At 50.0% G+C, this 15273-nt stretch overlaps 1 protein-coding gene across 1 annotated transcript in view; it reads right to left on the bottom strand.

Moving 5' to 3' along the window:
• cspp1a (centrosome and spindle pole associated protein 1a) overlaps window positions 1-15273 on the bottom strand; it is a gene marked incomplete at both ends in the record, with an annotated part of 38340 nt that overhangs the window by 17892 nt on the left and 5175 nt on the right. Inside the window, 13 exons of the mRNA XM_083662912.1 lie at window positions 318-447; window positions 2504-2573; window positions 3294-3404; window positions 3504-3641; window positions 3751-3897; window positions 4450-4577; window positions 5844-5990; window positions 6078-6225; window positions 11673-11784; window positions 11991-12078; window positions 12912-13036; window positions 14236-14471; window positions 14979-15036. Of these exons, the coding sequence (XP_083519038.1) occupies window positions 318-447; window positions 2504-2573; window positions 3294-3404; window positions 3504-3641; window positions 3751-3897; window positions 4450-4577; window positions 5844-5990; window positions 6078-6225; window positions 11673-11784; window positions 11991-12078; window positions 12912-13036; window positions 14236-14471; window positions 14979-15036 (1638 nt within the window). The remainder of the gene's footprint in view (window positions 1-317; window positions 448-2503; window positions 2574-3293; window positions 3405-3503; window positions 3642-3750; window positions 3898-4449; window positions 4578-5843; window positions 5991-6077; window positions 6226-11672; window positions 11785-11990; window positions 12079-12911; window positions 13037-14235; window positions 14472-14978; window positions 15037-15273) is intronic.

Genomic DNA, 15273 nt, shown 5'->3' with positions numbered 1-15273 from the left:
TGTGTCTGTCCTACCTGGCAGGAGGAGGAGGGGTCTGTGTCTGTCCTACCTGGCGGGAGGAGGAGGGGTGTGTGTCCTACCTGGCGGGAGGAGGAGGGGTCTGTGTCTGTCCTACCTGGCAGGAGGAGGAGGGGTCTGTGTCCTACCTGGCAGGAGGAGGAGGGGTCTGTGTCTGTCCTACCTGGCAGGAGGAGGAGGGGTCTGTGTCTGTCCTACCTGGCAGGAGGAGGAGGGGTGCGTGTCTGTCCTACCTGGCAGGAGGAGGAGGGGTCTGTGTCTGTCCTACCTGGCGGGAGGAGGAGGGGTGTGTGTCCTACCTGGCGGGAGGAGGAGGGGTGTCTGTCTCCTCTGGATCCGTCTGGCCCAGCTGACCCTCCAGTTGTCTCTGCTCTTTCTGCAGACACCTACGAAGGGCTGACAGCTCGCTGATCACTTTCTGCTCATCCTCTGGTGGAAGCGAGGCAGAGGTAGAGGGAAGTGTATATGATATATATATATATCCATATATATGTATATGATAGACTGCAAAGGGGCTCCATACATCTTTTATTGGCAAGTCACGACTTGACATTTTTTGTATGTTGTGTTTTTTTTGGGAGGGAGGGGGGCAATTTTATTTTTGCGACTGGTATTTGAGCTACACTAGTTTGTGGGAGGGGTAAGCCTGCTAGACTAGTTTGTGGGAGGGGCAGTAGCGGAGAGTACACCGGGGCAGAGGGTGCGCCCGCCCCGGGCCCACTCGTCAGGGGGGCCCCATCAAAAAAAAAAAAAAAAAAATTGCAGGCCAGGCCATGCAGGCCAGGCTGGCAACCTGTGTGTTTCTTTTTCTTCTTCAGAACAAGCTTGTCTGTAAAGTGGCTTCACTGTAAGCTTTCTTGGACATAATATTACTTGGCTTATTGAGTGACAAATTGTGTTTTTGGATATAGGGGCTATCAGCTATTTTACAGTTGTGACTTAAAAATGACTTTATTTAACACGTTCACTGCCGTCGACGAGTTAACTCGTCAAAAAAACAACAACGGTTGACTGCCGTCGACGAGTTAACTCGTCAAAATTTTATTTATTTTTTTGACGGTGGGACGTGGATCAAACCCTTTTACATCTCCTATAAAAATATGGGAGCTATTGAAAGTGTATAACCTATTTTACCGACCCACTAAGTGGCGACAGTGCTCTCCAGACTAGAGAAAGCCGAGCAAAAACAGCAGGAAAAAGCGTGAGGAAACCATTCTCATGAAAATGGTTTGGCGAAAACGCTTTCGCGCTGGGAGCTGGCGCACAACGGTGGGGGATTCCAAAAATAGACTCTGGGTGCAACACACTTTGAAACACACAGCAGAAAGCCCAGAATCGCACGCAGCTTCATCCCAGCTCACAACCGAAAACCCAGAAACGAACGAGCCCGATCCAGACTCGCCCGACGAGCGGCCGCCAGGCAGCACAGACAGGCAGCAGAGACTCGCCTGTGACACACGCTGCAGCCACCAGAGACACACCCACAGAGGGAGGAGTTTGAAGGAGAGGGGGGTGGGGGTGCTGTTATTTTGGAGGAAATTACTGTTCAGAACTATTGTTTAGATGTCTGATGTCTCACTGATGCCAAAAATAAATGGTTAAAGTGACTGTTCTGCCTGTTCTATCGAATTTCACAAAAAGGCATTTATCTCAGCTTTCCTTCTCAGACGCTGAAACCATGCTGTATTCAACTGCTAATGCCTACATAACAGAACATGATAAAAACGAACTCTTTTAGACAGAGAAAGCACACATTCTATTAGTTATTTTGAGATATTTTGTGTTCACAAAGTCCTAGCAGAAAATAATCCTCGGCTCTTGAAAGATGAGCCAGAATCCTCAAAAAAACCCTTGGCAGAAGCTACCTACTGTATTGGAAAAACTGTTGGCAGTGAATGTGTTAATAAAGTCAGTGGTGTGAGTGTGAGAGGAATTCAATCAATAGACAATGACATTGGTGTGTTTAAAATGAGATATTCCACTAAATATGGCTAAAACTGATTCAAACATGCAAAAAAAAAAAAACATCTTGCCAGATCGGGTCAAATTTGCCTTCACAGCCTCTCAATAAGAAGTGCTGCAGAACATCTTATCAGCCTGCGCGCTAAAAGGGTAACAAACATTAGCATGTTATATTGAGAGGTGGTTAGCACAAGATCAGCTCATTTGACTCCAAAGACTGCTGTCAGTGGATCTGGATCAACAGGTATTCCCAAGATGTCTGAGAATGATTGATGTCTTTCCAATATTTTGTTATTCTTGGGCAGTACCAGAACATACTGTATTGCTAATGAAGCTGGTGACTGCCCACATCGGTCACATGCTGGATTTGGATTTGGATACATTTAGCAACGTGCCGACTTTATCAAAAACATTTATCAAAGGAAAACCTTTGATAAATGTTTTTGATAAAGTCGGTGCAATACTTTAAACTGCAGGATCGTTTATTGTGTTTTACAGCGCAGAGCAGTCCAGGTAAACTCACCTTTGGCCCGGAGCTGGTTTCTTCTGGCGGGTACAGGTGGGGAGTGTGGTGCTGCTGACACCGAGCGCTCCTGGGTTGAGAGGTAGAGTGGGAATTGTCGGCATTCATCATTTTGGATTTAGTCTGCATAACAACCTTGATGTGATATTTGCGTCGTTTGCCTTCCTGTGTCGTACAGTACAGACTGTGTCGTACAGTACAGACTGTCGTACAGTACAGACTGTCGTACAGTACAGACTGTGTCGTACAGTACAGACTGTCGTACAGTACAGACTGCCATACAGTACAGACTGTCGTACAGTACAGACTGTGTCGTACAGTACAGACTGTCGTACAGTACAGACTGTCGTACAGTACAGACTGTGTCGTACAGTACAGACTGTCATACAGGACAGACTGTCGTACAGTACAGACTGTGTCGTACAGTACAGACTGTCGTACAGTACAGACTGTGTCATACAGTACAGACTGTCGTACAGTACAGACTGTGTCGTACAGTACAGACTGTGTCGTACAGTACAGACTGTCGTACAGTACAGACTGTCGTACAGTACAGACTGTGTCATACAGTACAGACTGTCGTACAGTACAGACTGTCGTACAGTACAGACTGTGTCGTACAGTACAGACTGTCGTATAGTACAGACTGTGTCATACAGTACAGACTGTCGTACAGTACAGACTGTCGTACAGTACAGACTGTGTCGTACAGTACAGACTGTGTCGTACAGTACAGACTGTCGTACAGTACAGACTGTGTCGTACAGTACAGACTGTGTCGTATACTTACAGACACAGCCCTCGAGGAGAGCAAGCTGACAACAGTGGAAGGTCTGGAGGCCCGATGGCTCCCCGGCTTCTTCTGCAAGGTTAGGATGGGAGGAGACAGCTCTCTCTGCACCTTCATGGAAAGAGTCACGGACATGGTCCTTGGCAAATAAGTTCAATAAAACGGCAAGCTGCCATTGCCTCCCCAGGCTTACAGTAGCTCATTACTCACCTGTGCCTGCCTCTGCTCCCTCTCCCTTCCATTCTCCAGTATCTTTTTCGGGGTTTCCTGTTCCTCGCTCACCCTTCGTTCCTCCTCCCGGCGACGCTCGGCATGTTGACAGTTCAACCTTTGATTCCTCAGCCGAAGCTGCAGACAGTAGAGCAGATCAGTGACAGGCCCTGGTGGGGAGAGACTTCCTAACTGTAAGCGAGGAGTGATGGAGTGTTCTGCCTATCAAAGCGATGAACTCCTTCACCTCGATCTCCTCCTGTTTCTTCTTTTGCTCCCTCTCATATTCCTGCTGCATGTGAGCCCTCTGCTCCGCTAGCCTCTTCTCTTCCCTCTCCTCCTCCATCCTGACACGCTCCCTCTCCTCTTCCTGCTTCCACCGCTTTTCCTCCATCTGTTTGGAACGACAAACACCAGTCAACCGTCTTGCTTCTGCAAAGGTGCTCACAAACAACATGGTGGGAGTACCAAATAAACACCATAGGCATTTTCTTTTTTATAACCAACACAATCAATCCCTTTCAGGGATGTTTTATTACATAAAGTGTATGAAACCTATGATAAAAGTATTCATACATTGTCATTGTGTTACTTATGGTTGAAATCCTCGTGAAAATAAATTATCCTTTTTGCTGGGGACCCCCTGGAACCCCCTCAAGGACCCCACTTTGAGAACCACTGGCCTACAGTAATCATGGCACAGATCAGCTTCCTTCATGGATTTGAGGACTGAGGCCCAGAACCAACCTGTAGTTTCAGAAAGTCCTTGTAACTGTCCTGCTGTCGACTGGGCCGATCGGTGAAACCTGCGAGACAGGAAGTCTACTATCAATAAAAAGAGAAACAATACATGCACACACAATAAGAGAAACAATACACACACAATACAGTCTCACACAAATATACACTCCATGCAAAGTGTAAAGCAGTGATTCTGTGTGATAACCGGCCAGTCATCGAGTGCTCTCCGAGGTGCTGGGATCCCGTCCACTTCAGCATGTGATCCGCACCGGGCTTTGAGCACTGTCCTACCATACCAACAGGGCGTGTCGGAGGAGATAAAAGACGAGCTGGCTGCAAGATAGGGACAAGAGGACATGGAGGAGCGTTGCTGGGTGCCGGCTCGGAATGTTGTGGATCGGACCTTCATCCAGGACTTCTAGAGCAGAGGTGTGGGCCAGGTCATCCCAGGAGGTCATCTGAGGCCGCCCCTAGGGAGGGAGGTACTGTGATAACCGGCCAGTCATCGAGTGCTCTCCGAGGTGCTGGGATCCGGTCCACTTCAGCATGTGATCCGCACCGGGCTTTGAGTGCTGTCCAGGGTGCTGAAGACAGCAGCATTCAAGAGTTCCATCCATTGCGGAGCAGAATCCATGCCAGGATTTCCCGAGCGCCCGTTGGATTTCAAGGCTGGTTTGCCGCCCGCGGGAGGTAGCAGCCTATGAGAGGATGGTAGCTATCAGTCTGTAATGCTCTGTGATATCCTACAGCTGTTTTCTGGTCTATTTAACCTGTCGATTCACAGACCGCCAGTGCTGAGACTTCAATCTACCGACACTATCAAACCCCACGGATCCGTTCTTGATTGTATCGTGAGTTTGCCAGAGAGCCAGAAAGTGCCGGATCGCACTTTGCTCTAATCTGATTCTGAAAATATTTGACTTTGAAAAGCTAACCACTGAAGCCTGATTTCCCCCGTGTTGGAAGCCTGGGTGTGAACTGTTTAGTTATTTATTTTAACTAAACTCTTAGTTATTATTGCTGAAGCCTTCACCTTGTTTGGACCCGAATAAGTGGATTTCATCTGTTATGAACATTGAACTATGAGTTCCTGTTGGGAATCTAACCCAGAACCGTTTGCTCCTATGTTGTGATTTTGAGTCAGTAAAGACATTCAACATTTCTTTGTGTCTGTGTCCTGTATTCTTGGGTCCAACCTTTGAGCGGCCATTATATTCCCAAACTTTTTCATATCAACGACCCCTAATTCAGTTCACATTAGAAGCACGGACCCACAATTGGGGAGATTTTGTCTCAAATCTGAGAATATTGAATCTGAGAATATTTTTTAATGTCATATGATTTTGTCCAGAATCCCATGACTATCTGTATTGCAGGTATAGAGATACCGCTAACAAAAGCTATGACCAAAACAGTCATTCTAATATCATCTCTAATTATGTTAATGTCTTGTAAATAAAATAATGGTGAAGTTGAACAATATATGAATTTGCTAGGGACCCCCTGGAACCCCTTCAAGGACCCCTGGTGTAAAGCATCAGAGGAAAGGGCGTTTGAAGTTTGCCACACGATGGCCAAAACAGAAAGAGTGGGCACTACCTGATACTGGATGGTGGTAGGAAGGCCTTTCGTCAGCTCCAGGAGGGGGGCCATTCCTCGCCATAAAGCCCTGTGCCACTCTCCTATCCCTGGATTCAGGATTCATATATGCCTCCTCGTTGGTCCTGTGCATTTGCTTCAGGTCACCTGAAGGCGTGGACACATTTTAAGTAACTGCAAGTAGACAACATGAACGTATCTACTTCAAGGTTGAATGGTTTTAAGCCAACTTACTAATGACGTTGCCCCCCTTGTCTTTAATTGGAGCACCTCCCCCGCCTCTCCCCCAGGGGTTGTACGCCATCATCTCAGCCATGATCTTGGCATCGCTTCGCCTTTTCTCTTCTCTCGCTCTTCTTCTATGCTCCTCGCTCTCTTCGATCTGGACACAAGGAAGATGGGAAGTTTCCAACTTTCCTAAACCGACTCCATTTCTGGAAATGGAGCATTTGGACTAAATCCCCATAACAAAAGCAGATGACGAGTAGGTTAAGTCATGCATTCATTTGAGTTATTCCAAACCACAGCTTCTAGTCTTGCTACAGTATATTCCTTTATCCTTGGGGAAGTGCTGACTCCACATGCATCTGGTCTCTTCCTGCCAAAAATATTGAGGTCTGTCACTGATTAGAGTCAGTCTGTAGTAGAAACAGCCTTGTGTTTTCTTTCAGTTATTGTGTGTTCCAGTTGTACTGGGAACTAGGAATTTCCCAGGTCAAAGGTCAGGAACGCCCCCCTGTGACGTGACCTGAGATGTCCTACTCCGAAAGCCTCACCAACCCCAACCTCAAAATCCAAGATGGCAGCTCCGCATCAACAGTAGTGAAAGTTGTAGAAAATACTGTTCGTTGCTAGGTGTTTGTATGCGCAAATTAATACAGCGTAATGCATTGTTATCAACATCAAGTTATTGTTATATCAAGTTATCAAGTTATATGCCATTGTGGAAGTGCGGGAGAAAGACTCAAAACCAAAGTTGTATCCGACTGGATTTATTTTCTCACACTTCAACTGCGATCATACAGGTAAAAGTGGGCTGCTAACATGTTGCTTTGTAGGCTACTCCCCAAACCATCGTGCCACCTACCTGAACCCCCCGCCCCTGTTAAAGGGGCCCCTACCATCAGGTGAATGTCTTTCCCCATTGTCTCTGCTGTGGTACGCCACACACGCCCCCCCAGAATTCACCCAAACCCCACTCCTAATAACGGCGCGGAGGCCGGATCAGCCGACCGTAACGGCTCTGCTTCACAGGCACACTGTCAGAGTCCTGAACAGCAGACCCTCGGGGCCGAGGGGTGGCGGGGGACCTGCCCAGGTCCAGGGGAAAAGAGTCAGCAGGGGGCAGCACAGCAAGGGGAAGGGGGACCACAAGCTTGTTGGGAGGTCGCCCACGCCGTGGGGGAAGCGCCACCTCCACCGACTTGCTTAAATCCAAATGGGCGGGCTTCAGGCGGTCCACCGAAACGTGCTCCTTCCTCCCCCCTATGTCCAGCACAAAATACTTGGTCCCTGCTTCCAGAACGCGAAAGGGGCCGTCATAGGGGGGCTGCAGCGGCGACCGGTGCGCGTCATGCCGCACGAAGACATAACCCGCCGAGAGCAGATCCGGCGGCATGTGCACCTCCGGCACGTCGTGTCTCGAAGTGGGGACAGGGGCAAAATCCTTGGCCACGTCCAGGAGCGCCGCCCGCTGACGACCCCTGGAATGAACTCTCCCGGTACTCGTAATGGCTGGCCATACACCAACTCAGCAGATGAAGACTGCAGGTCCTCTTTGGGGGCCGTCCGCAGGCCCAGCATGACCCACGGAAGCCTGTCCACCCAGCCACCATCCACGAGGCTAGCCCGGAGAGCGGCTTTCATAGAACGGTGAAACCTCTCGCACAGTCCATTCGCCGGCGGATGGTAGGCTGTGGTGCGGTGAAGCTTCGTGCCCAGCCCCTCTGCCATAGCACCCCAGAGCTCCGACGTGAACTGTGGACCACGGTCCGAAGTGAGGTCAGCCGGCGCGCCGAACCTGGCGACCCACGACCCGATGAAGGCCCTAGCCACCTCTGCCGTTGTGGTCGACGACAATGGCACCGCCTCCGGCCACCGGGTGGTCCTGTCCACCATCGTGAGGAGGTGAGTGAACCCATGGGAGGAGGGAAGTGGCCCCACCAGGTCCACGTTGACGTGGTCGAACCGCCGCTCCGGAACCAGGAACGGGGCCCAGGGGGCTTTGGTGTGGCGATGAACTTTAGCCCGCTGGCAGGCTACACACTGTCTAGCCCAATCTCGTACTTCCTTCTTCAGGCCCGGCCAGACGAACTTGGCCGCTACCAGCTTCACAGACGACTTCAACCCCGGGTGTGAAAGTCCATGCATGGCGTCGAAAACCTGCCGGCGCCACTCGACTGGAACCAAGGGCCTCGCCAGCCCCGTAGAGACATCGCACAGGAGCGTGGCGCCGACGTCACCAAACGCCACCTCCTGTAGCCGCAGCCCGGTCTCCGCTGACCGGCAGGCCTGCACTCCCGCGTCGTTGGCCTGATCTGCGGCCATGCCGGCGTAGTCGAGCCCCAGGTGCACGGCGCCCGCCACCGCCCGGGAGAGGCAGTCTGCCACAAAGTTGTGCTTTCCCGCCACGTGCTGGATGTCTGTGGTGTACTCTGAGATCTCAGCCAGTTGACGCTGCTGGCGTCCGGTCCTGGGTGGCTCCGCCTTGGACATAGCGGACGCCAGTGGCTTATGATCCACGTACGCAGTGAACCGACGCCCCTCCAGCAGGAACCTGAAGTGTCGGACCGCCAGGAACAAACCCAGGAGTTCACGATCGAAAGTGCTATACTTCCTCTCATTGTCCCGTAACTTCCTGCTAAAGAAAGCCAACGGCTGCCAGGCACCACTCACCCACTGCTCATACACCGCCCCCACCGCGTAGTCCGATGCATCGGTGGTGAGGGCGACTGGGGCCGTAAGCGACGGGTGTGCCAGCAAGGCAGCGTCGGCCAGCACGTCCTTAGCGTCCTGGAACGCTTTGTCCCGCTCCGAGGACCAGTCCACCGCGGCCTTGGGGTCGCGACCCCGCAGTGCGTCGTACAGAGACCGCATGTGATGTGCCGCCCGAGGGATGAACCTGTTGTAAAAATTTACCATCCCCAAGAACTCCTGCAGCGCTTTCACAGTCCGGGGGCGAGGGAACGTGGCCACGGCGTCCACCTTGGCGGGCAGAGGAACAGAGCCCTCCGCGGTGACTCTGTGCCGCAGGAAGTCGATGACCGCCACGCCGAACCGACACTTGGCTGGATTTATGATGAGCCCGTGCTCCCCGAGCCGCACAAACAACTGTCGAAGGTGGCCCATGTGCTGCTCCGGCGACGCACTAGCCACCAGGATATCGTCCAAGTACACGAACAAAAACGGCATGCTCCGCAACACAGAGTCCATCAGCCGTTGAAAAGTTTGCGCTTCCCCCTTGAGGCCAAAGGGCATACGCAGAAACTCGAACAGTCCGAGTGGAGTTATTACCGCTGTCTTAGGCACATCCTGCGGGCGCACCGGGACCTGATGATAGCCCCGCACTAGATCCACCTTAGAAACAATTGTTGCCCCCGCCAAGTGGGCCGAGAAGTCTTGTATGTGCGGTACTGGATAGCGGTCAGGCGTCGTGGCGTTGTTGAGGCGGCGGTAGTCCCCGCACGGGCGCCACCCGCCATCGGCCTTCGTCACCATATGCAGCGGGGAAGCCCACGGGCTGTCGGAGCGACGAACGATCCCCAGGCGCTCCATAGCTGCAAACTCCTCTCTGGCGATGGCGAGCTTGGCTGGATCCAGGCGGCGCGCGCGCGCGTAGACCGGGGGGCCAGTGGTGGAGATGTAATGTTCGACTCCATGCTTAGCCACCACCGCTGAGAAAGTGGGGGTGGTGAGAACTGGGAACTCACTGAGGAGGCGCTGGTACTCGTCACTGGTGGCGAGCACATTGGACAGCCCGATCGTCCCCACGTCGCCCCGTGAACACGGGTAGGAACAGAATGAAGTGGCGTCAATCAGGTGGCGGTTCTTAACGTCCACTAATAATCCGAATGCACACAGAAAGTCCGCACCGAGCAGGGGTAGCGACACCCTGGCCCTGACAAAATCCCAGCCAAAACGGCGACCGGCAAAACACACCTCCACATACCTTGTGCCAAAAGTACGTATGGGCGTGCCATTTGCAGCGACCAGGGCGGGGCCTGCCACCCCAGCCATGTCCTCCATTGCAGACGCGGGCAAAATGCTATGCTGAGCGCCAGAGTCCACCAGCAATCGTGAAACAGTGTCTCTGATAAACAGCAGCTTGCCAGCCTCACCAACGCTCATCGCTGCTGCTGAACGCTGGCTCTCCCGTTTCCCTGGGCGCCAAACTTGCAGGGCGGCCGGCACTGCTTTGCCTTAGCTCCAAACCTCCTGTGGAAATAACACAGCCCGTCGTCCTCCCTGCGGTGGCCGCCTGCTGCCGCCACTGCATACGCCGCGTCCTCCGGTGGCGCCGTCCAGACTGGCGCGGGATGCAGCGCGTGCACGTGCAGCTGACGAGTGGCGAGGAAAATCCTGTCCGCCTCGGCCGCCAACGCACGGTAGTCCCTGGAGGCAGAAAGCGGGGACCCTGCCAGGACAGCACGCACAGAGCTTGGCAGCTGCCGCAGGAATATATGCGTGAGCAGGAAAGCCGGATCCGACGAGCCCAGCATGGCCAAAATCTTATCCATTAACTCAGACGGCTTGCTGTCGCCAAGTCCATTCAGAGACAGAATCCGCTCTGCCTTCTCCACCTCTGACAGTTCAAATGTTCTCAACAGCAAAGCCTTAATGGCCTCGTACTTGCCAGTGGGAGGGGGGTCGTCAAGCAGCTCCAACACTCGGCCGGTTACCGAATTGTCCAACGCGGCCACCACATAATAGTACCTTGTGGTGTCATCCACAATCCGCTTTAATCCAAACTGCGCCTCAATGTGGCGAAACCACGAGCGCGGACTGGCATGCCAGAACGGTGGAAGTTTCACGGAGCCCGTGCCAACATTAGCGGCCAACCCGGCACTGCTGCCCGGGCTGTCGGAGACGTCCTCATCGCCGCTTACGTCAGGCCCAGGGCTCAATCCCTTCCTGGGCTTATTTTTCTTCGGCATCGTTCAATCAATAACGTTGCTCAATCGGAGCACCGTCCAGGGTCACCAATGTGGAAGTGCGGGAGAAAGACTCAAAACCAAAGTTGTATCCGACTGGATTTATTTTCTCACACTTCAACTGCGATCATACAGGTAAAAGTGGGCTGCTAACATGTTGCTTTGTAGGCTACTCCCCAAACCATCGTGCCACCTACCTGAACCCCCCGCCCCTGTTAAAGGGGCCCCTACCATCAGGTGAATGTCTTTCCCCATTGTCTCTGCTGTGGTACGCCACACCATCAAGTTATATGGCTAGAGCCTGGCTGGTTTTCTGACTGTTTAAATGGAACACCGAGAACTCGGGTGTGACATCACTCAACTGGGATGTTCCTAGTTCCTAGTGCAACTGGAACACGCAATTAATACCCAGCATCATCGTGGCAGTTAACCAATTTAATAATAATAATCTAATGCAACAATGCAATAATGCAACTAACAGCTAACACACCTGGAAGGCAGGGTTTTTGTAATGTCACACATGAGGGCAAGGTATTACTAACAGATCTCCCCATCACACACACAATCCAAACCAGAGGGAAAGAGAAGCTTCTTCCGGGGCCAGAAGCTGCCATCGCCGATTCGTGAAGTCTAGCTGTCTATATGTGAACGTGGTGTTCCACTCCTGCACATCTGGTACCTGTTGTCTAAGTGCTTCTTGGTAACTCTGTCCTCTCTCTCCGGTCGGCTTGGGCCTCTCTCCAGGCAGCACTCCAACAGCCAGGGAAGACGCCCCATGCTGACCAGTGGCTCTAGAAGCAGACAGACACTGTCAACAGATGAGGCATGTGTACAACAGTGTAATGACAAGACTTGCAGTTAGTTTGCTGTGAGTGCCCTCTGCTGGCAGATGGTAAAAAAGAGAAACACTAAATGGCTGTTAATGTACAAGCTTAGCTGACACACAATTTCTTTCCCTTGCAAAAAGGTCAAGGTGATGGGATGGACACTGACTGACCCAGTGCGGTCATTGGGTTTGGGAGGAGCTGCTCCTTGAAGCAGGTTGAAGAGGATCCCAGACTGCTGCCCTCCTCCAGATGGAGATGCTAAGAAAATACCAGACGCACATCGTTAATACGCTTTCATGTGCCAGCTTTTTAACATTGAAACGGCAGTGAGCTCAGACCAAGACTCCGAGGCAGAAATTTGGCAGCAAAATAAAAATGTAAACGGGGCGGCTTTAGCTCAGGAGGTAGAGCGGGTCGGCCAATGACGCAAGGGTTGGCGGTTCGATCCCCGCTCCCTCCCAGCTGCTGTCGCTGTGTCCTTGGGCAAGACACTTAACCCTCCTTGCTCCCGATGGTGTGTAGGCACCCTGCGTGGCAGCCTGCCGCCATCGGTGTATGAATGGGTGAATGTAGACTATCTACTGATTGTAAAGCGCTTTGGATAAAAGCGCTATATAAATGCAGACCATTTACCATTTACCATTTACCAAAAATTGAAAGAAAATAAGTGTGAGCAAATGGTCCAGTTCGATGGAGCGAGATCCAACTGGATCTGTTGAACTCATATCCAATAAGCTGTATATCCCATTAGCAGTCAAATCAGTGTTGTGGTAAAGTGAGATTTATGAATTGCTAAGGCAAGTCCTGTTGCCATTGATCTGGTGATATAGTGGCTTGATAATAAATGCTAATGGGTCTCAGTGGAGATGTCTGGGGGTTTATTTAAGGCACTGGATTACTCCCATCATCCCATCTGAACATCAAGTCGCTAGATACGACAAAGTCCATCTAAGCGCATTAAAACACCAGACAGCCACCATGACTATGACAAATTTGTGTCATTTAAAATAAAACCCCTTGTCATAACAAACAGTGCATGTCCAAACCATTATTTCTGTCTTAAAAATGTAATATGGGCGTTAATAATATACTCTGGTAGGAGGGCAGGTTAGGATCGAATGGATGTCTTGCTCCATAGTAGTAGTAGGCTGGATCATATGGAGTATTGTATGTATCTGTTAGGGTGGGAGGCATGGGAGGAGGAATGCCAGCACATCTGAAAAATAAGAAGAAAAAAAAAGACCATAAATCACACATACATGCAAAATGCTTCTATATACTAAGGCCATGTTCACATTAGAGGCAAATCCGATTGGCTGCTAAAGTCATTAATCATCATTATCTTGATTGGTTTCCCAAATCTGATTTAGTGTCCGCACTGCCACAAATCTGATTTGGGCAAGTGTTGAAGTCGGATCTGTGTGTCCAGATACAATGAGCGAATGAGCCAACATACAATGTTTCTGGCAGTGTTTGCATGTCTGCTCTCTGCTCTTCAAGTCCCCGCCCCCTGCAAAAGACACTCTCAAATCTGATTTGGGTGATCAGCGCGTCCACACTGAAGTCACATCAGTCGAAAGCAGATTGGAAAGTACCTCCATATGTGTTTTGGGACAAATCAGACTTGGAGCGTCCAGACTCATAAAACCAATCTGGATAGAATCATTAATAGGTCATTAAAGTTCACAAATCAGATTTGGCCTCTTAGTCTGAACATGGCCTAAGAAACAACTACACTATAGTATGCATTAGACAAATTATTATTCACATAGGATATGGCTCCATCCACAACTACTTGAAAAGTTATTTTAAACTAGTCAGTGATACTCATGGGTACTCTACAAAAGAGCTAGTGAGTCTAATTTTGTTCCTTGTAGGTTTCGGACAGCATCTGGGCAAAATACACGTCTGTACTCAGCAGCTACAGAATGGAATATTGTAGGTTGTGACTCTATTTTAAGAAATTGTCACTGCCAACCATTTTAAAACAGCAGTGAAGAGATGGCTGATGAGCTGCTGACAGTCAAGCTTTGTATACTGTCTTTGTTGTTTGTGGTTTCTGTGCATGGTGTGTGTATTATGCTGTTGTTGCTGTTTTATGTGTTGGCTGGGTCGTGCTGTGCCAACCTCTGATTGTTTTTACAAACGAGGAACACAATGGAAACAAGTCCTGGACTTTATTGTGTTTTAATTCCTCGACAATTTTAATACTGGTGTATGGATTTTATCTGTTCACTCACTGTATGTTTTTTAATAACTGTCTTAAAATAATTCACTCATTCGATATAGGAACAGAAAGCAACAATGAGCTACCTCGGGCCGGCCATCTCTCCTAGTGTGTTTAAGAGGTTCCTGTGGTAGTCCTCATTAAATAAGGACAGCGAAGGAACCCCAGGTGCTGATCCCGTCCCTAACCCAGGCCCGGTGTGTCCTGCTAGCTGACTGAGAGCTGTGCTGTGGTCCAGGGTCACAGCCTGGGGCTTCTCTGGGCGGCCTCTCTCCTCTGTGGCCAGCGTGGGTTTGTCTTCCCGAGGCCTTCGATTTGGGTCGTTCCCCAAGTCATCTGTGCCTCTTCCGGGCTTGTAGGGGACGTCCCGTCTCCAGCCCTCATACTGCCGATGTACTGCCCCAAACTGCCTAATGCGGTCAGGCTGGAAGAAGTGATGCATCAGGCCAGGGAGATACACCAAAGGAAATACAGAGAGAGCAAAACATATGAAGACCTCAAGGCAAGATGCTACTCAAACAGGTATCTTGTGCAATCACATCAACAGAATATCAATATGATCAACTATGATGCAGAAAAAATGTGTCAAATGTGAAAAGTGCCAACTGCTGAGAGATTTCCACAAGACTTGCCAAGTCTGTTAAGGCTTGCACGGAAATATTGGAAACACACATGTCAGAGAGATTAATATTTATAATATAATTGTAAATAGAGCGAACAGAAAACCAAGCATTTGAAACACTTTTGATATAACCAAAGACAATGTATTTTACCTTCAGGCACTGCAATAAATGCAAGAGTAGACATGGATGACTAGTAATGAATGAACGACAGTAAGATTGGACTTTTAAAGAATCATACAATATCATTAAAGACAACATCACAGATGAATTGCTTTGCAAATTTATCTGCTTTGCAAATTTATCTGTACCTTCTTCTCATGGTCAACGGCTCCAGTGGCAGCAATCCTTAGCTCAAGTTCCTTCTCCCTGAGAGAGAGAAAAAATACAAATACAAAATTAAATATATATAATTAAATATATATTAAAACCATTCAAACTATTTAAAATGACCAGTATGGCAGCACTGTAGCAGCTTATAAGATACAGTGTTACTGTGTCCTTTACAACATAGGAGCAACGCATTAAAAAAAGATGATCAGGGAAGATAGAGTGAGATGAGTAAAGAAAGTATCGTTCAGAGTTCTAACACGCATCCTACCTCTT

Source organism: Poromitra crassiceps, assembly GCF_964638095.1.
Source record: "Poromitra crassiceps genome assembly, chromosome: 2".
NCBI lineage: Eukaryota > Metazoa > Chordata > Actinopteri > Beryciformes > Melamphaidae > Poromitra > Poromitra crassiceps.
Note: the sequence above shows the minus strand (reverse complement) of the source record. Positions and strands in the feature narration are given on the sequence as shown.